This window comes from Nycticebus coucang, chromosome 21, assembly GCF_027406575.1.
Source record: "Nycticebus coucang isolate mNycCou1 chromosome 21, mNycCou1.pri, whole genome shotgun sequence".
Taxonomy (NCBI): domain Eukaryota; kingdom Metazoa; phylum Chordata; class Mammalia; order Primates; family Lorisidae; genus Nycticebus; species Nycticebus coucang.
The window spans coordinates 42,048,296-42,072,652 of record NC_069800.1 but is presented as its reverse complement, the minus strand read 5'-3'; the positions used below and the strand labels follow the sequence as shown (position 1 = coordinate 42,072,652).

Here is a 24,357-nt window from a genome sequence, read left to right as displayed (position 1 = left end):
GTTGTCATTGTTGTTTAGCAGGTCCAGGCTAGGCTTGAACCTGCCAGCTTTGGTGTATGTGGCTGGCGCCCTACGCACTGAGCCATAGGCGCTGAGCCTAAAAATATATCAGATTCAAGGATCTGTCTTTGATTATGGGTGACATTGTTTATCAAAATTAAAAGTGGTATGTGAGAAAGAGAAAAGAGTACGAGGAACACTGGGGAGATTTTCTAGGAGGTACTGGCCTGGTCTTCTCTACCTCTAGCCCCCTGCAACTGAACCTCAATTTCACCGAGCTGGCCAAGAAAATGATTGTACTTTACTTCTTAGCAATTTTCATCATAATTGATCAGTCTCCTTTTTGAAAGACACTCTTCCCTTGGCTTTGGCATAATCAAACAATCCTGACTTTCCTTTCCCTGGGCCCTCACTCTAAGTTTCCTTGCTAGTTCCATCTCTTCCAACTGACCTTTTAATCTGGAGCTTCTCAGGCCAGTTGTAAGCCCCCTTCTATTTCTGCTGTTTTCTCATTAAGAGATTTCACCCTTTACCACAGTTTCAAATACAATCCTTATCTCAACAACTACCAAAATTCTATTTCTAGCTTATACCTTGCTCTCAAACTCTTAAATCCAATTGATGATTCCACTTCTATGCCTTAATGTCTCGCAAAATTCTCAAACTGCAAAAAGCCAAAGCCAAGGTCATGTTCTTCCCATTAAATATCTCCTTCTCCAGGCTTCTCCAACTTCATACTATATTTCATCTGCCCAGCTGTTCATGTCAGAGGCCTGGAGGCATGTTGATACCGCTTTAACCTCCCACATAGCCAATCAACAATTTTTTTTTTTTTTGTAGAGACAGAGTCTCACTTTATCGCCCTTGGTAGAGTGTGGTGGTATCACAGCTCACAGCAACCTCCAGCTCCTGGGCTTAGGCGATTCTCTTGCCTCGGCCTCCCCAGTAGCTGGGACTACAGGCACCCACCACAATCAACTATTTGTTTTTATGGATCCTGCCTCACGTAAGATTTCCCAGAGCCTCCAGGCTAGGCATATACCCGCGTAATTTAGCACCTTGCACTTTATAACACATGTACTGACCCAAATTCTAACTAAGTAATTATTTGTGTCATTCAGTAGTTCCCTCTGCATCAAAAGCTTCATGAGCTCAAGGACCATGCCTGCCATTTCTGGCACACAGTAGGCTTTTAAAGAATATTTGTTAAGGGTGGCGCCTGTGGCTCAGTGAGTAGGGCGCCGGCCCCATATACCGAGGGTGGCGGGTTCAAACCTGGCCCCAGCCAAACTGCAACAAAAAAATAGCCGGGCGTTGTGGCGGGCGCCTGTAGTCCCAGCTACTCGGGAGGCTGAGGCAAGAGAATCGCGTAAGCCCAAGAGTTAGAGGTTGCTGTGAGCCGTGTGACGCCACGGCACTCTACCGAGGGCGGTACAGTGAGACTCTGTCTCTACAAATAAATAAATAAATAAATAAATAAATAAGAATATTTGTTAAATGAACAGAGTAAGCACTCTGCAGGAATTGTGTGATCTTTGTAATTTAGCACCTATCACTCTTCCCACAGTAGGGGGCAGCAGAGTACAGATAATGGAAAGAGTCCTGGGCTCAGTATTAAAAGGGTGACTTTAGATAAATTTCTGAGACTGATTTCAGAAATTCCTGATTTCTCTGGAAATCAGGACTCATTCTCAGTCCCTTGCACCAAAAGAGATTGCGATGGAAAATGACTGCCTTACCCCCTGCCCTCCACCCTCCGGAACTGTAACGGCCCAGGACCATCCTAAAATTTAAGTTCCTGGATCCCGCCAACGCTACTAGCCGCCACTTCAGCTTCTGAAACTAAACCGGTTTAAACCGGCAACCTGCTTGCTCGCATGGGCTCCCCTATAAATACCTGGTGCGTTTTCGGGTGGGGGCTGCTCTGCACGGTGTCTCTCTGAGCTGAGCGGGCCCTTCCCTCGCGGGGTTGCCTGGGGGTCGTGCCCACGGGGACCCCCGGCCGCGGCGGGGCACGTGGGTCGGGCTCCGTGCACGGGAGGCCTCTAGAGACCGATCCCCGCCCCCGCCTCCACCGGCAATTCTTTGACCCATGTGGGGCATATCGCGGCGTCCTCAGGTCTGCATCCCCTTACCGGTAAGTCTGCCTGTCCTTGGGGAGCCGCAACTCGGGGCGACTTCGTGCCTAGACGTCGGGCAGGTCTCTGGTTTTGGTTTTAACTTGGCTAAATGACGACTGTCTTTTTCTGTAGATTCTGTATGAATGTGTGAATGATTGTGTTCCAATGTGATTCCAGGGCTCTGGGGCTACGGAATCCCACTGGGGCCTTCACCCGCAGTTCGTGACTATCATCAGGCTTAGTGGGGAGTCACCCTCCAGGGTCATCACGCTTAGTGGCGAGTCACTCTCGTGGCGACCTCCGGTTTATACATCTGGCCTATGCTAAGATAGTTTCCATCGGGGCTCCCCTCCCTTGGTCTGTTTCCCTGTCTGTCAGGTCTTGGGTTGGTACCCTTTTCACTGTGGTTTGATGATATTATTTCTGAAAGACATAAATCTGATTAGTCTATTAAAAGGCAAGGGTAGAACAGTCAGGGGAAGGAGTTACTTACAGTGCTATTGGTGTCAGGTTGGAAATAAAGTCAGTGATTTCAAGAGAAAATTACCCTAACACTTTTCCTTGTTGTTTTTTAAACAATAACTTTAAATTTTCTTTAGGCTCACAAGTGTAGGTGCATTGTGGTTGATTCTCTTCATGGTCTGCTTCTGTAGGAGGTGGTGGGTTCCAGGATTTTGCTTGTGAATGATGTATCCAGGAATCTATTCCTATAACTTTAGCAGCTGTAGAAGAAGATAAAATAACAGAAAAGGGGCCTTCCCAATTTGGGGTTAGGGAAGGTGAATTGGACGGAAGAGCTTTGATCATGACTAGATCTCCAGGTCAGGAAAGCTCTTTTAGTGTTGAGTGTGAAGATGTATTTGGGAGGTTTTTAAGGATTTATTGAAATTTAGCTGAAGAAGTAATATGTTTTACTAATTCTGTAGTTTCTTGATCCAGTAATAAATCGTTAAAAACGGTCTTCCATATACAAATGGGCTACAATCCAGTTTCTGAGGTAAATTTCTTATTCTAAGGAGAACAATGGAAAGTAATTTAGTCCCAGAGAGATTAGTCTCTTCAGTTAGCTTTTGTAACTGTCCTTTGATCTTATCATTCACTTTTTCTACCCTCCCAGAGAATTGGGGCCTTCAAGAACAATGTAGATGATATTTATGCCCAGGGTTTTAGATGCTCCTTGTGTAACAGCTGCTTTGAAGGTAGGCCCATTATCACTTTGCAAACTCCGAGGGAGTCCAAACCTGGGGATAATCTCATGTACTAAAGCCTTTACAACTTCCTGGGACTTTCCTGTCTTACAAGGGAATGCTTCAACCCAATTAGTAAAAGTATCCACAAATTCTAGTAAACATTGTATACCATGTACCTTAGGGAGGTGAGCGAAATCCATTTGCCAATCTTCACCTGGATATTTACCTTGTTTCTGTATACCTGGGGGAGCTAGATGGTGATTTTTTTTTTTTTTTTTTTTAATTTGGCCAGGGCTGGGTTTGAACCCGCCACCTCCGGCATGTGGGACCGGCGCCCTACCCGCTGAGCCACAGGCGCCGCCCCTAGATGGTGATTTGAAGGATTGTTTCTCTGACATACCTCACAAGTCCTTGTTATTTGTTTGATAGTTTTAAATAAGTTTTTTCCATTAAAGAGAGCTTTAGCCATTTGATAGGTACTTTCAGTGCCAAAATGAAAAGACTGATGCAAAGTTTTACATATTTTCCATTGGTTTGCAGCAGGTAATAGCAAAAGTCCACTTCTATTTTGTAGCCAGCCTGAAGGAAGTAGTGAATAGTCTTTGGATAAAGCCCATTCTTTTTCTTTTTGGGTATTTGGAGGTGTATGATTCTCAAGTGATCCCTCCCAAGTGAGCGGTGCTACAAGGGACTTATTCCTTTCTGTGCTGCTATTTTAGCCTCTTTATCAGCAAGTTGGTTACCTTCAGAAGTCTCATCTAAGGTCTTTTGGTGTCCCTTATAATGAATAACCACTACTTCTTGTGGGAGAGCCCTTGGAAGTTAGATATTGTCTTTCCCTTCTTTTTTTTTTTTTTTTTGTAGAGACAGAGTCTCACTTTACCGCCTTCAGTAGAGTGCCATGATGTCACAGGACTCACAGCAACCTCTAGCTCTTGGGCTTCAGCGATTCTCCTGCCTCAGCCTCCCGAGCAGCTGGGACTACAGGTGCCCGCCACAATGCCCGGCTATTTTTTGGTTGCAGTTCAGCCAGGGCTGGGCTTGAACCCGCCACCCTTGGTATATGGGCGCCCCACTCACTGAGCCACAGGCGCCACCCTGTCTTTCCCTTCTAAATAGCAGCATGGACATGTAAAATGAGGAAGGATTATTAAGGCTATTAGCTCAGCTAATTGCACACTGGTTCCTGAAGGGAGAAACCCACTCTAAATTACAGCATATTGAGTAACTATAGGATAGTCTGCTTTGCGAGTTCCTTGTTCTACGAAAGAACTTCCATCTGTATATAAAACCATGTCAGGATTAGGTAGGGGGGTTTCTGGTAAGTCCTCTCTAGCTGCATAGGTCTGTGCTATAATTTGTTGGCAATTATGCCCTATTTCCTCGTTGCATTCAGGGAGGAAAGTGGCAGGATTCAAAGTGGCACAGGTGTGTAACTGTAGCACTGGCCCTTCTAGTAATAAGGCTTGAGATTTAAGAAGGCAATTATTTAACAGCCAAAGATTACTTTTTGAATTTAAAAGTCCAGGAAGGTGATGAGAAGTATAAATGATTAGATCTCTTCCTAAAGTTAGCTTGATTGTTTCTGGGGTTAAGAGGACTACAGCTGCTACAACCCGTAGACAGTGTGGCCATTACTAAAATATGCTACAGGTTGCAAAACTGGACCCTGGTGTTGGATCAAAACTCCCAGGGCAATTCCAGTTTGTTCTGTAATATACAGATTAAAGTGTTGTCCAGTGGGAAGACTCAAAGCAGGGGCTTGCAAAAGAGCGGTTTTCAACTGTTGGAATGCCTTATTTGTTTCTGGTTCTCATTCTAAAGTGACCAGGCCCTCTTTTTGAGCATTTTTTTTTTTTTTTTTTTTTTACAGACAGAGTCTCACTTTGTCACCCTTGGTAGAGTGCTGTGGTGTCACAGCTCACAGCAAACTCCAGCTCTTAGGCTTAAGCAATTCTTTTGCCTCAGCCTCCTGAGTAGCTGGGACTACAGGCTCCCGCGCCCTACTCACTGAGCCACAGACGCAGGCCTTTTTTGAGCATTTTTAATTAAAGAGTAGAGGGGTCTAGCTATTCACTATATCCAGGAAACCAGAGTCTGCAAAAGCTTGTAATTCCTAAGTAGCCTCGAAGTTGTCTGAGAGTTCGAGGTTTAGGGTGAGCCAATTTTGATTCTATTCTCTCTTTGCTCAAGGCTCTCTTCCCCTGTGAAAGCTGGACACCCAAATAGTGAACTTCCGGCACACATAATCGGGCTTTAGCCTTGGAAATTTGTACCCACAATTAGCTAGAAAGTTTAATAGAGTTTGTGTAGCTTTGTGGCATTCCTCTGCATCTAGTACTCCCAAAAGAATGTCATCTACATGCTGAATAAGTCGCTGTAGGATATGAAAAACGACTCAATTCTTTGGCTAAGGCTTGTCCAAACAAGTTAGGGCTGTCCCTAAATCCCTGGGGTAACACAGTCCATGTGAGCTGGGTGTTGGACTCAGAGGGGTTTCAAAAGCAAAAAGGTATTGGGAATTTTCATGAAGAGGAATGAGAAGGCATCTTTTGGGGGGACTCTCTGTACCTTCTTCTTAATTTTGCTGTGAAATTAAAACTGTTCTAAAAATTCATATATTGAACTTAATATATTTTGGATATTAAACATGAATTTCTAAATCTTTTTAAAAATACATGAAATAAAAGCTGAGAATTGAAAGGAGAAAAAAAAGGCATCTTTTAAGTCTAGGACTGTGAAACAGGCAGCTTCTTCAGGGATTTGAGATAATAAAGTATACGGATTGGGAACTACAGGATGGAGAGGAATGACTGCTTCATTTATAATGCAGAGATCTTGGACTAGTCTCCAAGTTCCATTTGGCTTTGGCACTCCTAGAATAAGAGTGTTACATGGACTATTGCAAGGTAATAACAATTTCTGTTGCTTTAGATTTTATATTATGCATATTAGTCCCTTCTTAGCATCTGCTTTTAGAGGATGTTGTTTTTGATTGGGATAGATGGTGAGATTTTTTTTTTTTTTTTTTGTAGAGACAGAGTCTCACTTTATGGCCCTTGGTAGAGTGCCGTGGCCTCACACAGCTCACAGCAACCTCCAACTCCTGGGCTTAAGCGATTCTCTTGCCTCAGCCTCCCGAGTGGCTGGGACTACAGGCGCCCGCCACAACGCCCGGCTATTTTTTTGGTTGCAGTTTGGCCGGGGCCGGGCTTGAACCCGCCACCCTCGGTATATGGGGCCGGCGCCTTACCGACTGAGCCACAGGCGCCGCCCGATGGTGAGATTTTTTTAACTTAATTTGGACTGGTTGAGCATATTTTGCTCTTCCCACCTGTCCCTCAGTAGCCCACACTTCTGGGTTAATTTCTGTCTCTAATAAGGGAAGGCATAGTATAGGTTCCTGTCCCATATTCATATAAATGGTCGTTCCCGCTTTAGTTAGTATGTCTCTCCCTAAAAGGGGGGCAGGACTTTCAGGCATGCTTAGGAAGGTGTGAGAAAACAGCCGGTCACCCCAATTGCTGCTTAAAGGCTGAGAGAAAAAATGGGTAACCAGCTTTCCAGACACCCCCTGTATAGTTACAGATTTGGGGGAATAAAAGACCAGGATTAGAGAGGAGTACAGAAAAGGTACTGTAAAGAAATAGCTGTCTCCTGGCCCTCTGCTATGAGGCAAGGTACAGAAAAGGCCTCCACTATGAGGCAAACCTGGGGCTCTTGAAGGGTGATGACACAAGCTGGAGCCATGAGAACCTGCCCCGGGCACCCTCAGTCTAGTTTGGGCGCTGATGGAATCACTGTCCCAGGAGCCCTTCGTCTCTGGGGACAGGCTACCCTCCAGTGATCACCCTTGCACTCTGGACAGGGGCCCGGTGGCTTGCCTGACAGGCAGTTCTGCCGGAAGCAGTCTTTCCTGAAGTGGCCAGTCTGACCACATTGGAAGCACTTTTTCTTAGCTCCTCTGGCTTCCCTCTGCCCCTGAATGGGGCCTGTTTGTTGGAGTGCCATTACTAGAGCTGTCATTCTTTTTTTTAATCCCTTCTCTCTTTTTCCTTCTCTTCTTCCTGATCTCGATTATAAAAGACCACAGTGACCTTTTTAAGAAGATTTGCTAGGTTATGATCTGGGCCTAGAGCAAATTTCTGGAGTTTTCTTCGAATATCTGGGGCTGCCTGAGTGATAAATTTATCTTTTAAAACAATTTGGCCCGGGCGGCGCCTGTGGCTCAGTGAGTAGGGCGCCAGCCCCATATGCCGAGGGTGGCGGGTTCAAACCCAGCCCCGGCCAAACTGCAACAAAAAAAATGGCCGGGCGTTGTGGCGGGCGCCTGTAGTCCCAGCTGCTCGGGAGGCTGAGGCAAGAGAATCGCGTAAGCCCAAGAGTTAGAGGTTGCTGTGAGCCGTGTGACGCCACGGCACTCTACCCGAGGGCAGTACAGTGAGACTCTGTCTCTACAAAAAAAAAAAAAAAAACAATTTGGCCCTCTAAAGAGTCGGATGTCAACTGAGTGTGCTTTCTCATTGCCTCCCTAAGCCACTCAAGAAAGGCTGAGGGACTCTTGTTTTGCTCCTGGCAAATAGTAGACAACTTAGAATAGTTCATAGATCCTTTTCTTGGCTCGACATAAACCTTCCAGGATACATATTAGAAAATGTTTCTGCCACCAGTCACCTTGTTTCTCAGGGTCCCATTCGGGATCCTCAAAGGGAACTACCTGTCTTCCCATGGGGTATCTGTCCCTTTCCCCAGGAGACATACTGTCATCAGTATTGGACATGAACCACAAATCACCCCACATTCTAGTAGCTTCATTTAAGACTTCATTTTTCTCATTAAAAGTTAAAGTTTGATCTAGTAGTAGGATTACATCTCTCCAAGAGAGGTCAAAGGTTTGTCCTAACTCTTGGAGAACATCTGTGTACCTATTGGGGTCATCAGAAAATTTTCCTAAATCAACCTTAATTTGTTTTAAATCTGCCAGAGAAAACGGAGTGTATACTCGCGCACTTCCCCTTTCACCGCCCGTAGTCTCAACCAAGAGACACAAAGAAGCATATCGTTGCTTTCTGGGGGTCCCAGTAGGACCAGAAAAAACTCTTGGGACAGCCTCCCTCCTGGGGCTTTCTGAACGCATGGAGGAAGGTGCAGGAGAAATAGATGGTGGGTTTGAACTAAGTGGTGACAGTGTCTGCCTTGGAAATCCCTGACCTTTTGGGGAAGTTACTACAGCCAGGAGAGCTGAATCTATCTGACAGCTCTTACACAATTGGGGATTGTCCCTGTGGAAAAAGAAAGCTTGCACATAGGGCCCTTCAGACCACTTTTCTTCTTGTTTACAAAAAGTACCTAACTGAAAAATGGTGTCATAATTTAGAGTCCCCTCTGGGGGCCATAGTTCACCAGTGGAGTGTTGATACTGAGGCCAGGCCTGGGTGCAGAAGAAAACCATATTCTTTTGTTGTTGTTGTTGCAGTTTGGCTGAGGCCGGGTTTGAACCTGCCACCCTTGGTATATGGGGCCAGCACCCTGCCCACGGAGCCACAGGCACCACCCAAAAACCATACATTCTTTTTTCAGCATCTGGGGATCAAATATGTCCCAACATAGCCCAGCGGGGTGTTCCGGCAGAACAGGCCAAAATATCAGGTATCTGGGAGCCTGGTTCCACCTGATGACAGTTCTCTTGACAAGAGAATGTTACCTGGGTGTTCTCTTAGAGCAGTCGTCCTCAAACTTTTTAAACAGGGGGCCAATTCACTGTCCCTCAGACCGTTGGAGGGCTGAACTATAGTTTTTAAAAAAAAGCTATGAACAAATTCCTATGCACACTGCACATATCTTATTTTGAAGTAAAAAACTAAATGGGAACAAATACAATTCACACCACTTCATGTGGCCCGCGGGCCACAGTTTGAGGACGCCTGTCTTAGAGAGAGAACGTTACCCATCTGTGGGAAACAACAAACGTCCAGTGTCTTAATCAATCCCACCCTGTATTCTAGGGTTGTCCAAGCGTCCTCTGACCAACCCAAGAAGCCTTCTGGCCAAACAGAAGGAAGTGTCATTCCAATGCCTGGGGAAGAATCCCTGAGGAGAGTGGCCTCAGCCCCTGTACTTGTCTGGAATCAGCCACTCTTACCAGTGTAGTGCTTAGTACCCTCTGGTTCTCCTGTGCTGATTACTTGTTGGCAGCACAGCCCAAGAAATCAGGTATCAGGGAGCTTGGTCCCACCTGATGCAAGTTCTGCCCCTTTCTGCGCTTGCCCCAGATTATCACTCAAAGAGGGGATGAGTCCTGTCCTAGAGAAAATGACTGCAGTGCTTGCACTTTTAACCCTTTATAATTTTTACAAGCTTCTTCTGAGTTCCCAGTAACAAAGGAAAATAGGCTTTTTATCATGAGCAGGTCTTAAACGCTACACTTTCCAACCTCCTTTTCCCCCTAATGTTAGCAAGATAACAATAATTAAACTCAGGCTTGAGAGACACTTAAAAATTTTTGTATTAGAACCAGCTACAACTAGGGGAAGACTTAGAGAAACCCAGAATGACTTTGAACCCTTCCATTTATGTCAATAGACCAGAAAAAAAATCAAATAGCTGGGACCATTTTTCTTGCCTTTCTTCATTTTGAAGAGACTGAACTATAGCTGAGGGTTTAGGGCCATTTTTGCCTTAGGGACTTGCCCGGGGCTTCCCTTTAGAGGCCTCTGGTTGCCTCAGAGAAGCCTTACATGGGAGTTATTTTACTCTTCATTTGGAGCTGACTTCTAGTTAACATGGTTCATCTTTTTTTTTTTTTCCCTCAAATATACAGAGAGCCAATTGAATTTAATTCTGCAATGAAAGGCAGTAAAAACGACCTTATAACACACCTACAACATCCGAAGCACACTTATAACATCTGAAAAACACCAGAATGAGCCCGCACAAACTTAACTAGTATATAAAGCACTCTTTTACTAACATTCAAACCAAGCATGCAAAAAAACAAGGAGAGAGAGAGAAGCAGAAGAAATCCATAGAGATAAATAGGAAAAGTTTGGGACCATGGAAGAGAAAAGGAGATAGAGCTGGGAGAGCATGATTTTCCGAAGGCCCTTCCGTGTCCTGGGGTCAGAACCATTGCCAGGTACCCCAGGACCTCTGGGAGCTACTTGTATTTGTTTGGCTCTCAAGCCTTCTTTTCTTTCTTCTTTTTTTTTTAATTTTTATTTTTTTGAAACAGAGCCTCCAGCTGTCGCCCTGTGTAGAGTGCTATGGCATCATGGCTCACAGCAACCTCAAACTCCTGGGCTGAAGCGATTCTCCTGCCTCAGCCTCCCAAGTAGCTGGGACTACAGGCGCCCACCACAACGCCTGGCTATTTTTTGTTTGCAGCTATCATTGTTGTTTGGCGGGCCCAGGCTGGATTCGAACCCGCCAGCTCTGGTGTATGTGGCTGGTGCCTTAGCTCTCAAGCCTTCTAACATTCCCTTCCACTCCTTTCTTTTGGAGCCAAGGGAATTAGAAAGTTCATTCCCCAACAGCCTCTTGCTCCTGACCTGGAAGTCAGCAGTTGCACTATGAGCCTTTAGGGGCAAATGGGCATCCAAAGTATTAAGTCTCCATTATCATGATTATAGAGGGAAGTGGTCCCATTGCTTACCACAGATCTTCAATCCTGGATGATGCCCCCAAATATGATAATGGAATTTCTTCCTCAGTAGGTTGTTGGTCTTGGGGATTTGAGGAATAAACCCACAGACCACAGATCAACGGCCAGACAAGATTTTTATTAGAAATTAGAAAGAAATACAGAAGAAGTAAAAAGCACCAGAGCTTTTGGAAGGGGAAAAGAACTAACTGGGGAGTCTCTATGTGGGCTCTTTATCTAGGGGTCTTGAGTCTTGAGAATTAAACTTGCCCAGGACTTGGTAGGTGGAAAAATCTTTTCAAAGTTAATGAGTACTTTAACAATGAATGACCTAGTTCTTCCTCCACTGGAACAAGGTTATCAGGTCCTTTACAGTTTTTGTCTCTGAGAAGGGATTAGAGTCTGTTCTCCCTACTCAAGGTGGAACTACCCAAAAAACCATCTTGGGCTGCTTTGTTCATGATCTTGTTAGAGCCCAGAGGGAGTGTCCTGAAAAAGGCAGTCTGTTTGTGCCTGGAAATGGGGGTCTGATTTCTGAGCTCATCTGGGCCTAGAGAATGGGGGGCTCCCCTGTCCAGCCCTGAGTGGTGGAATCCTGTGTCATCAGGACACTTGTCTTCTCCATCTGAAACTTCACCCAGGCCCAAACTTTTGGCATCTGTCAGAATGCAGGGATGTGGGGCGTCATCGGCTACAGGAGAATAGTTGGTCTGATTTTTCTTATCTTGTCATACCTTGGTGGATTCAAAACTCTCACCCCAAGGATCTCTTGGTCCATCTTTTCTGCCATCCGGTTGCCTTTCCCATAGACCTCCCCCATAGATTCAAGCCCCTCCCGTCTTGTGGAGAGGACGGCCAATAAGAGACTCAGATGGGCGGAGGGAGGGTGATTGATGGGACCACACCTGCGGTGCATCTTACAAGGGTACATGTGAAACTTAGTAAATGTAGACTATAAATGTCTTAACACAATAACTAAGAAAATGCCAGGAAGGCTATGTTAACCAGTGGGATGAAAATATGTCAAATGGTCTATAAAACCAGTATATGGTGCCCCATGATCGCATTAATGTACACAGCTATGATTTAATAATAAAATAAAATAATAAAAAAAGAGACTCAGATCTGATGAGGGGGGCCTTAACCCTCCTCGTGGCATATCAAAGCCTGCCTGCCGACCTCTCCAATTACTGTGCTTTTTCAGTTCACTGCCTCCTGAGGTGGAGGCCTCTTGGTAGGTTCCCGCCCCAAAACCAGCACCTCCCTCAAACCTGGAGCTCTCGCCCCCTACCCAGGGACCATTCCCTCCCTCCAGGACCTGGCAATTGTGGCTCTACTGCTGCCTCTGGCAAAGAAGGCAATTACCCTTATTCTGAACAAAATACCCCAGGGAAGGCAGGTTCCTCATGGTAACTCGGTTACTGTAAGGATCGGCAAAAGGGAACAGGGCTCGTCATCCCCCTATTCCCTCCTCTATTGCTTGCTCCACTTTTTCAGGACTTAAAGAAACTGAGCCCGATCCTACCAGACCCCAGTAGGGAGAGAATGGCCCACCTTCAGCGTAGGGTGGCCACCAGAGGGCAGCTCAGCCTACCGAGTCCAACGGGTCATTTTCTGGTACCCTGGACACCCTGACCAGATTCCATATATACAAATTTGGATAGACATTTTTTTCTGAAAGAAACCCTTACCTTAAGAATTGCCTCCAGGGCAAAAGAGGGAAAACCATTCTTCTAACCAGCCTCATGGACCACTCTCACGAAAAGGGACCCCCATGGGGGAACAACAGGAAAAAAGACCAGTCCTCCTGGGGCCGGCGGAGGATCCCCTAGATCCCCTAGATTTAACTTCCCCAGTTGATGATTCCCCGCTGCATTCTGATACCGGAACAATTAGGAAGGGAACTCCTACATCAGATCCATCATAGCTTCCATTTGGGAGAACCAAGATGACAGAGCCGCTCCAAAAAGACTTCTATATTCCAAGATTGCAAGCAATGGCCAAGCAAGTGCCCAGCCTCTGCCAAACCTGCGCCCAGGTTAACTCAACCTCTGGGCCCCAGGTGCTCATTGGAGTAAGACTATGTTGGGAATCACTGGGTGACCACTGTGAAATAGATTTCAATATGGCTACAAATACCTTCTTGGTTTATTTATTTATTTATTTATTTTTTTGAGACAGAGTCTCACTATGTTGCCCTCAGTAGAGTGTCATGGTGTCACAGCTCACAGCAACCTCAGACTCTTGGGCTTAAACTATTCTCTTGCCTCAGCCTCCCAAGTAGCTGGGACAACAGGCACCCACCACAACAGATGGCTATTTTTTAGTTGTAGTTGTCATTGTTTGGCAGGCCTGGGCTGGATTCGAACCTGCCAGCTTGTTGTATGTGGCTGGCACCCTAGCTGCTTGAGCTACAGGTGCCGAGCCACCTTCTTATTTTCGTAGACACCTTCTCAGGGTGGGTAGAGGCCTACCCCACCAAGACGAAGACAGCACAGATAATTGTTAAGAAAATATTAACAGAAATTCTTCCCCTATTCAGCCTACCTACTAAAATGGGGTCCAACAATGACCCGGGGTTCATCGCCAAAATTATACAGGTTTCTTAATGATGTTGGCACAAACATTAGGAGTAGACCAGAAACTTCATTGTGGGTATAGGCCTCAAAGTTCTGAACAGGTGGAAAGGATGAATAGGATTTGAAAGAAACATTGACAAAATTGAAACGAAAGACTGGTGAAAACTGGGTGAGTCTCCTACCCTTTGCCCTTCTTAGGGCCCACTGTACCCCCTATGTGGAAGGCCTCACCCCCTATGAAATAATGTTTGGAAAGCCACCTGCCCTTGTTCCTCGTTTGGGGAACAAAAGACTGGCTGAACTAAATACTCACTTTCTCCTCAAGTCCTTACAGGCTTTACACATTTCCTCCCAACAGGCCCATAAAGCAGTATGAGCGGTGCATCAGAACCCTACGAAGGAGCCGCCAACAGCTGAACAGACCAGAATCCTTCCAGGGGACCTGGTGTGGATTAAGAAACATCAACCGGGAACCCTGGAAGCCTGGTGGACTGGATCCTTGCCTGTGATCCTCACCACTCCAACTGCGGTAAAGGTGACTGGGAGGACCTCTTGGATTCACTGCTCCCAGGTCAAAGCTGCGAGAACCACCACTGCAGGGAAATGGAAGGTGCAACGGAGGGACAATCCCTTAAAGATAAGACTCTTGCAAGACTGTCTCTTAACCCTATTGTCCATCTGCGGAGGGGTCGCCGCTAGCAACCTCCATAAACCCATTAACTACACCTGGGAACTGACCCGAACAGTGGATGGGGGCCTGATAAGCAGGGTCCATTCAGCCAGTCAGCCCACCTTTACTTTTGATTTATGAGACTTATTCCCACCCAATTGGAACCGCTTCCCAGCGGATGCCTGTAACACATGGGGAACTTCTTACTATGGGTGTGGCTCCCCTGAATGTGAGAAAAGATTATGGGACCAGCAACATTATGCTTGCCCTAGTATAGGAAAAGAGAACTGTGATAGGGGTACTGAATACCATTGTGCAGAGTGAGGGTGCGAGACTATGGCTATATGGGGTGACAGTGATCCTCACCTTAGCCTGTCCAGGGAAGTCAACAACCTGTAGCCAACCAGGGACCTATAATCCTATCACCATTAAAGTTTTTAAATGGCAACAGGAGGGCCAGGGATGGGCAGTGGGCCGTACCTGGGGGTTCCAGCTGTGGGTCACAGGGCCAGACCCTACAGTAACTTTCACCATCCAATGATTTGCCCCGTGGAGGGAGTTGAATCCTATCAGTGCCAATTGGGACTTATTCCATGGGCTTCCCCCAGTCCAGCCTCCCAAGAGACCCCCATCGACAGGCCCCCTTGCCACCCTAGTCCTGAGAACCTAGCACCTAGACAAAAACCACTATTGGGAACACTGGATGTTGTATTTCAGTATATGAATAACACCAACCCCAACACTATCCGAGATTGTTGGCTGTGCTTAAACCCAGAACCCCCATATTATATAGGCATCGGAGCCAATAGCACCCTGGGTATGTGCCCGACCCAGATTCAGAATATCGCCTATCAGCAACAGACCTTGTGTAAATGGGGACATGAGCCTAGGCTAACTCTCGGAGACTTACAAGGATCTGGGTTCTGTGTTCAATCCCCGGGTTTTAGGCTTCAAGATTCTCCTTATCAGGATTCCTGCCTCACCACTATTATCATCACAGACACAGCGGGCGAGTACTTCCTAAAAGCCCCAGAGGGAACTTGGTTTGCTTCTACGACAGGTATAACTCCATGCATTCCTGACCCTGACCAGTGCCCCAGACCTGTGCATCCTCGCCCATATCCTTCCCCAGGTGTACTCCTACTCAGGAGAAGGAGGCCATGAACACCTGGGCCTTAGTTCTGACTACTACCTACCCCTCAGGGCAAAAAGGGCCCCTGTTCTCATCCCGAAGTTAGTCGGACTAGGAATTGCAGGATCAGCAGCAGTTGGGACCTCCAACCTGGTACTAGTGGAGAAAAACTTTAAATTGTTAAGTGAACAGATTGTCCTAGACCTAAAGGACCTTGAAAATTCACTGGCCCGACCAGAGGCCTCCTCAGACTCATTGGCCAAGGTAGTTTTACAAAATAGGAGAGGGCTAGATCTTCTATCCCTAAAGCAAGGAGGGTTAAGTATGGCCTTAGGAGAGACCTGTTGTTTCTACATCACTCAGGAGTAATCCGGGATACCCTATCTAGGCTCAGAAAGAGGTTGAAAGAAAGGGAAGAAATCTGACAACAATCAGCAACATGGTTTAAGGGATGGTTTAATTGGTCCCCATGACTAACCACCCTACTCAGTGGTAGCTGGAATCCTTATCCTACTTCTGCTAGGATTACTGATAAGGGCCATGTGTTATAAACACCCTCACCTCTTACATACTCTGGAGAATCCAGACTATGGTCCTGCGTACCCACTATCAGCACATCTGTCAGGATGAGGATGAAACAACGATTTGATTCCCATAAAAACCAGTGGGGAGGCTCGGCGCCCGTTGCACAGTGGTTATGCCGTCAGCCACATACACCCAGGGTGGCGGGTTCAAATCTGGCCCAGGCCAGCTAAACAACTGCAACAACAACAAAAAAATAGCTGGTATTGTGGCGGCTGCCTGTAGTCCCGGCTACTTGGGAGGCCGAGGCAAGAAAATCACTTAAGCCCAAGAGTTTGAGGTTATTGTGAACTGTTATGCTACCACACTCTACTGAGGGTGACATAGTGAGACTCTGTCTCAAAAAAAAAAAAAAAAAAATACCAGTGGGGAATGAGATGGAAAATTACTGCCCTACCCCTTGCCCTCCACCCCCTGGAACTAGAAGGGCCCGGACCTTCTGAAAATTTAAGTTCCTGGAACCCGCCAACCACTACTAACCGCCACTTCAGCTTCTGTAACTAAACTGGTTTAAACCAGTAGCCTGCTTGCTTGCATCGACTTACCCTATAAATACCTTGTGCATATTTGGGTCGGGGCTGCTCTTGCATGGTCTCTCTCTGGGACTGTGGAGACAGCCGTCGGCTGGCTAATAAAGACTCCATTCGGAAACTTCTAATTTGAGCGGGTGGTCCTTCTTGCACCATAACAAGATAAGCAGATGTAAAAGGGCTTCTGTGCTGTACAAACAGGAGAGAGTGTGATTAGCGTCAGTTAAAATAAATATTTGTTGAATAAATGGAGACAGAGGAAGAGGATTTTGGCTACAGGACTGTGGAACAGATTTGAGTAGAGACTTGAGAGATTCCAAAGAGAGAAAATGAAATGTCCAGGAAGGGACTGGCCCAAGTCCAGAGCCAGCCCGAGGCCAAGCTGTGAAGGCAGCACAGTGTGTTCTTGGCATGTTCCCCTGTGCTCTCTCTGATGGCTGCCCTCTGCCTCTACCAAGCCCCTGGTGCCCTGTGGTGCCTTGCTGGGCCGTGGCCTTCTCTTTTCCTTTCTCCAATCAAAGCATATCTGTTCCATGTCCTGGCCCCTCAGAGGACTCTCACAGCCATCTATAACCACAGCTAGTTAACCAGATAAGTGGATCCCAACTAAAGTCCTAACGGCATATGAGTTATTTTACCTTTCCAAAAATAGGAATTGGACATTCACGAGAGAGAAGGAATAACTTACTCAAAAAGAATAAATTCTAGGCTGATCATGATGGCTCATCCCTATAATCCTAGCACTCTGGGAGGCTGAGGAGGGAGGATCACTTGAGCCCAGAAATTTGAGGTTGCAGTAAGCTTTGATGAGGCCAGTGAACTGTAGCCCAGGCGACAGGACCAGACCCTGTGTCAAAAACAAATTAATTAATTAATTAATTTAAAATTCCAGGAAAGTTTTAGGTTTTGTGGAATGAGAGGAAATGGAAAGTTAGCAGAGATTAAGGCAGTCCTAATTTTAGGCTCCAGAAAAGTAATTGTATAAATATAAACCTGTGAAATTTGACTTGATAGCAATATGAGGGAAAATACATTTATTTTATTTTTTTTGAGACAGAGTCTCACTTTCTCACCCTTGGTAGAGTGCCGTGGTGTCATAGCTCTTAGCATCCTCAAACTCTTGGGCTTAAGTGATTCTCTTGCCTCAGCCTCCTTAGTATCTGGGACTACAGGCAACCGCTACAACATGGGACTATTTTGTTGTTGTTGTTGTTTAGCAGGCCCAGGCCAGGTTTGAACCCACTAACTCTGGAACATGTGGCTGGTGCCTTAACCACTGAGCTATGGGTGCCCAGCTAGAAGATACTCTTTTTCTTTTTTTATTTCCTTGCTTATTTATTTTTTATTTCTTTGCTTTCTTTTGTTGTCGTTGTTGAGACAGAGTCCCATCCTATGCCCTGAGCAGAGTGCAATGGTGTCATAGCTCACTGCAAACTCAGACTCGGGCTGTGGGCATCCCGCTGCCTCAGCCTCTGGAAGCCGCTGGGATTACAGACACTCACCTCGGCACCTGGCTGGGTTTTTCCATATTTTTAGGAGTTGGGGGTCTCACTCTTGCTCAGGCAAGTCTCAAACTCCTGAGCTCAAGCAATTCTCACTCCTCAGCCTCCCACAGTGCTGGGATTACAGGTGTGAGCCACTGTGCTCAGCTAAGATGGAGACTTTTTTTTTTTTTTTGAGACACAGTCTCACTATGTTGCCCTGAGTAGAGTGCCATGGCATCACAGCTCACAGCAGCCTGGGCTGGATTCGAACCTGCCAGCTCTGGTGTATGTGGCTGGTGCCCTAGCCGCTGAGCTAATTTTTTTTTTTTTTTTTGGTAGAGACAGAGTCTCACCTTATTGCCCTTGGTAGAGTGCCGTGGCGTCACACAGCTCACAGCAACCTCCAAATCCTTGGGCTTAGGTGATTCTCTTGCCTCAGCCTCCCAAGTAGCTGGGACTACAGGCGCCTGCTACAACGCCCGGCTATTTTTGTTGCAGTTTGGCCAGGGCTGGGTTTGAACCCGCCACCCTCGGCATATGGGGCCAGCGCCCTACCCGCTGAGGCACAGGCACCGCCCTGAGCTAATTTTATTTTTTATATATACACATATAATAGGCATGTATATGTAATTTAATTGTAGTTTGCCTTCAGTAAAATTCACATTTTGGTGTTCTGAGTTGTAACAAATGCACAGAATCATATAACCACTACCACAGTAAAAATACAGGCCTGTGGCCGGGTGCAGTAGCTCACGCCTGTAATCCCAGAACTTTGGGAGGCCAAGGTTGGCGAATTGCCTGAGCTCATGAGTTTGAGACCAGTCTGAGCAAGAACGAGACCCTCATCTCTAAAAATAGCTGGGCGTTGTGGCAGATGCCTGTAGTCCCAGCTACTGAGGAGGCTGAGACAAGAGAATCACTTGAGCCCAAGAGTTAGAGGTTGCTGTGAGCTATGACACCAGAGCACTCTACCAGTGGTGAGAAAGTGAGAATCTGTCTCACAAAAAATAAAAAAATACAGACCTGTTTATCATCTCCCCAAAATTCCCTTATGTTACCCCTGTGTAGTCAAAACCTTCCCCTGGCCTCAAGCCCTGGCAACACTGACATGTTCTCTATTCCTATAGTTTCAAGAATGTCGTGTAAATGGAATCATACAATACATAGCCTTGTATGTACGTATGTATGTATTTACTCTGTCTACCCTAGGTAGAGAACCGTCGTGTCATAGCTCACAGCAACCTCAAACTCCTAGGTTCAAGTTGCCTCAGCCTCTAGAGCAGTTGCTACTGCAGGTGCCCACCACAAGCCCAGTTAGTTTTTCTATTTTTAGTATAGATGGGGTCTTGCTCAGGCTGGTCTTGAATTCCTGAGCTCAGATGATCCACCTGCCTGGGCCTCCCAGAGTGCTAGGATTAAAACCACAGGATGAGGCTTGTGCCACCGGACCCAGCCTATGTAGCCTTTTTAATTTGGCTTCTTTCACTTGGCATAATAGATTTAAGATTTATCCTCCTCCTTGTGTGTATCAATAGTTCATTCCTTTTTTTGGCTGAGTAATATTCCATTGCCTGGATATTCCACAGTCTGTTACTCCATTTCCCAGCTGAAGAACATTTACGTTGTTTGCAATCATGAAAAAGCCTCTGTAAACATTTACTTACAGGTTTTCATGTGAATATAAATTTTCATTTTACCTGGATAAGTTTTTCGGAAGGACTATTGGGTTACATGATGAGTATATGTTTAACTTTAAAGGAAACTGGGAGAGGGCTTGTATCATTCTGTACTGCCACCAGCGATAGATAAGCATTGCAGTTGCTCTGTGTTCTCACCAGATATTGCTATTGTGAAGTTACTTGTTTTTCATCTTTGTCGCCCTCAGTAGAGTGCTTTGGCATCACAGCTCACAGCAACCTGCAGTTTTTGGGCTTAGGTGACTCTCTTGCCTCAGCCTCCTGAGTAGCTTGGACCACAGGAACCCGCCACAACGCCCAGCTATTTTTTTGTTGCATTTTGGCCAGGGCCGGGTTTGAACCCACCACCCTCAGTATATGGGGCCAGCACCCTACTCACTGAGCCACAGGCACCACCCAGTTTTACAGAGTTTTTTTAAAATATAAATTCTGGATTCAAGTCCCTGGTTAGAAATGTGACTTGCGGGCGGCGCCTGTGGCTCAGTGAGTAGGGCGCCGGCCCCATATACCGAGGGTTGAGGGTTCAAACCCAGCCCCGGCCAAACTGCAACCAAAAAATAGCCGGGCGTTGTGGTGGGCGCCTGTAGTCCCAGCTACTTGGGAGGCTGAGGCAAGAGAATCGCGTAAGCCCAGGAGTTAGAGGTTGCTGTGAGCCGTGTGACGCCACGGCACTCTACCCGAGGGCGGTACAGAGAGACTCTGTCTCTACAAAAAAAAAAAAAGAAATGTGACTTGCAAGTAAAACGTGAAATCAGGCTCTGTGCCCGTAGCACAGTGGTTACAGTGCCAGCCACACCAAAGGTGGCGGGTTTGAACCCAGCCTGGGCCAGCTAGTCAACTGCAACAAAAAAATAGTTGGGTGTTGTGGCGAGCAACTGTAGTCCCTCAGGAGGCTGAGGCAAGAGAATTGCTTAAGTCCAAGAGTTGGAGGTTGCTGTGAGCTGTGATGCCAGCAATCTACCGAGGGCGACATAGTGAAATTATGTTCCCCCCCCAAAAAAGGACATGAAATCAGAAGGTGTGAGTTCTCTAACACTGTTCTACTTTTTCTTTTCTTTTTTTTTTAAGAGACAGAGTCTCACTTTGTCGCCCTCGGTAGAGTGCTGTGGCAACCTCCTTAGTTCTTGGGCTTAGGCGATTCTCTTGCCTCAGCCTCCTGAGTAGCTGGGACTACAGGCACCCACTACAATGCCCAGCTTGGGCCAGGATCGGCCCTGCCACCCTCCATATATGGGGCCAGCGCCCTACTCAATGAGCCACAGGCACCACCCTGTTCTACTTTTTCAAAATTATTTGAGCCTTCTAGTTCCATTGCCTTTGTATATAAATTTGAGGATCAACTTGTTGATATCTATAAAAAAATCCTTCTGGAATTTTGATTGGGATTGTATGAATCTACATATTAATTTGGAGAGAATTGACATCTTAACAGCACTAAGCCTTCTAATCAGTAAACATGTTTTACTTCTCCATTTCTTTAGGTCTTCTTTGATTTCTTTTCTTTCATCAGTGCTGTACAGTTTTCAGCATAAAGATTCTGCATAAGTTTTATTAGATTTATTCCTAAAATATTTCATTATTTTGAAGCTATTATAAATGATATTGTTGGCAGCACCCGTAGCTCAGAGGTTAGGATGCCGGCCACATACATCCAGGCTGGCGGGTTTGAACTGGGCCTGGACCAGCTAAACAGTAATGACAACTACAACAAAAAAATGTCTGGGCATTGTGGCAGGCACCTATAGTCCCAGCTACTTGGGAAGCTGAGGCAAGAGAATCGCTTAAGCCCAAGAGTTAAGAGGTTGCTGTGAGCTGTGATGCCACAGCACTCTACTGACGCAACATAGTGAGACTCTGTCTTAAAAAGAAAAAAAAAGATATTGTTTATTTGATTTTGTTTTCTAATTACTTATTGTGAGCATACAGAAGCACAGTTGATTTTTATTATGACTTTGTGTCTGTGACTTACTAAACTCATTAATTAGTTGAAGGAGTCTTTTTATAGACTTCATACGATTTTCTACATAGGATAATCATGGTGGCTATTGATAGAGATAGTTTATTTTTTTATGTTCAATTCATATATATTTTTTTCTTTTCCCCTGCATATTGCACTGGTTAGAACTTTCTGGATGATGTTGAATAGAAATGGTGAAAGTAAACATCTTTGCTGTGTTCCCGATCTTAGGGAAAAAGTATTTAGCTTTTCACCATTAAGTATGATGTCCATTTTGTAGATGTCCCTTTTTATGTTAAGGAAGTTTCCTTTTTTCTCGTTGAGTGAGAGACTTTATCATGAGTGGATATTAAATTTTGTCAATGCAGTTTCTCCATCAATTTAGATTATCATGCGTTTTTTCTTCTTTAATCTGTCAATATGATTAATTATGTTCATTTATTTTTTAATATTATACCAGCATTAAACTACTTGGGCTGACCTCATCTGGCTTCTGAGATACTACTCTCTCTGTTCTCATCATAACTTCCCTGGTCACTTCTCAGTTTTCTTTTCTGGTTTCTCAATTTCCAACCTTTAAATGTTGGAGCACCCTGAGGGTTTAGTCCTCACATGTTTTCTCTGTCAACACTATACCTTAGGTGATCCCATCCAGCTTCATGGGTTTACATGGGTTATCTGTATGGTGAGCTCCTCCCAAATTTAGGTCTCCAGCCTAGACCTTTCCCTTCATCTTTAAACTTGTATACCAACTGCCTATCAATATTTCAATTTGAAGGCTGGGGTGCAGTGGCTCACGCCTGTAATCCTAGCACTCTGGGAGGCCGAGGTGGGTGGATTGCTTGAGCTCATGAGTTTGAGGCTAGCCTGAGCAACAGTGAGACCCCATCTCTAAAAAATAGCCTGGCACTGTGGCAGGTGCTTGTAGTCCCAGCTACTTGGAAGGCTGAGGCAAAAGGATCGTTTGAGCCCAGGAGTTTGAGGTTGCTCTGACCTATGCCACTGTGGTGCTGTATTCAGGGGGACAAAGTGAGACTCTGTCTCAAAAAAAAGTTTTTTGTTTTTTTTTTTTGTAGAGACAGAGTCTCACTTTATTGCCCTCTGTAGAGTGCCATGGCATCACACAGCTCACAGCAACCTCCAACTCCTGGGCTTAGGCGATTCTCCTGCCTCAGCCTCCCGAGTAGCTGTGACTACAGGCGCCCGCCACAACGCCCAGCTATTTTTTTGTTGCAGTTTGGCAGGGGCTGGGTTTGAACCCGCCACCCTCCGCATATGGGGCCGGCGCCCTGCTCACTGAGCCACAGGCACTGCCCAAAAAGTTTTTCACACTCAAATACCTAATAAATATTTAACTTAATATGTACAGAACAGGGTGGCGCCTATGGCTCAGTGGGTAGGGCACCAGTCCTATATACTGAGGGTGGTAGGTTCAAACCCGGCCCTGGCCAAACTGCAACAAAAAAATAGCCGGGCGTTGTGGCGGGCACCTGTAGTCCCAGGTACTCAGGAGGCTGAGGCAGGAGAATTGCCTGGGCCTAGGAGATGGAGGTTGCTGTGAGCTGTGTGACATCACGGCACTCTACCGAGAGCAATGAAGTGAGACTCAGTCTCTACCAAAAAAAAAAAAAAAAAAAAAAAAATATATATATATATATATATATATATATATACAGAACAGATGTATTTCCCACCATCAAAACCTACTTTTCCTATAGCTGCCCCATTTCAATAAATGGCAATTATAGTCTCCAGTTGCACAGACCAAATACCTCCGAGTCATTCTTTTTTCATGTAAACTTTACTGAGGCATAACGCTGATACAGAAAAGTGCACAAATTATAACTGAACAGTGCAATGAATGTACACAAAGTCAGCACCCAGATCTCAAGGAACAGACCACTGTCCCAGAAACCCTTGTGTCTCTCTTCTAATCACTAGTTCCCCAAGGGTAACAAATATCCTGAAGTCTAACATCACAAGTTGTTCTGTGTATCTTTGGAATTTATTTACATGGAATCCTACATGTAGTTTATACTTTTTTGTGTCTGGATTTTTTTTTTTGAGACAGAGTCTCGGTTTGTCACCCTCAGTAGAGGGCCATAGCATCATAGCTCACAGCAACCTCCAACTCTTGCGCTCAAGCGATTCTCTTGAATCAGCCTCCCAAGTAGCTGGGACTATAGGCACCTGCCACAATGCCTGACTGGTTTTAGAGATGAAGTCTCACTCTGGCTCAGGCTGGTCACAAACCTGTGAGCTCAGGCTGCACCCGCCTCGGCCTCCCAGAGTGCTAAGATTACAGGCGGGAGCCACCGCACCCGGCTGTGTCTGGCTTCTTTTGATCAACATTATGTTTGTGACATTCATCCACATTAAGGCATGTTGTTTTCGTTTCTTCATTCTCGTTGTTTCACTGTGTAAATATAGTATAATTGGTTTCATCATTCTGTTCCTGTGGGTATTTGGGTACTTTCCAGTTTGGGACAGGTAATGCTTCTATGACAATTTTTTTTGTCTTTCAGTGAACATAGGTGGGTTTCCACTTCCTTTAGACCTCTACTCTACTGTCATCTTATTATAGAAACCCACCTGACTGTCTAAAACAGCAACTTACTAACTATGGGATAGGTAAAAACTGAAGGAGCAGGTCAGAACACTGGAGACCAAAGTGTAACAAAGGGGCATTGTTTATTTTGATTCTTGGGTGCAGGTCAGGGCTGGGTTCAAACCTGCCAGCCCCAGTGCATGTGGCCGCACCATAACCACTTAGCTAT

General features: G+C 45.7%; 1 protein-coding gene across 1 annotated transcript in view; it reads right to left on the bottom strand.

Moving 5' to 3' along the window:
- Positions 1-2,103, bottom strand: part of MMP24 (matrix metallopeptidase 24) — a 65,076-nt gene extending 62,973 nt beyond the window's left edge. Inside the window, exon 1 of the mRNA XM_053573753.1 lies at positions 1,898-2,103. Within this exon, the coding sequence (XP_053429728.1) occupies positions 1,898-2,103 (206 nt within the window). The remainder of the gene's footprint in view (positions 1-1,897) is intronic.
- Positions 2,104-24,357: the final 22,254 nt, after the last annotated feature.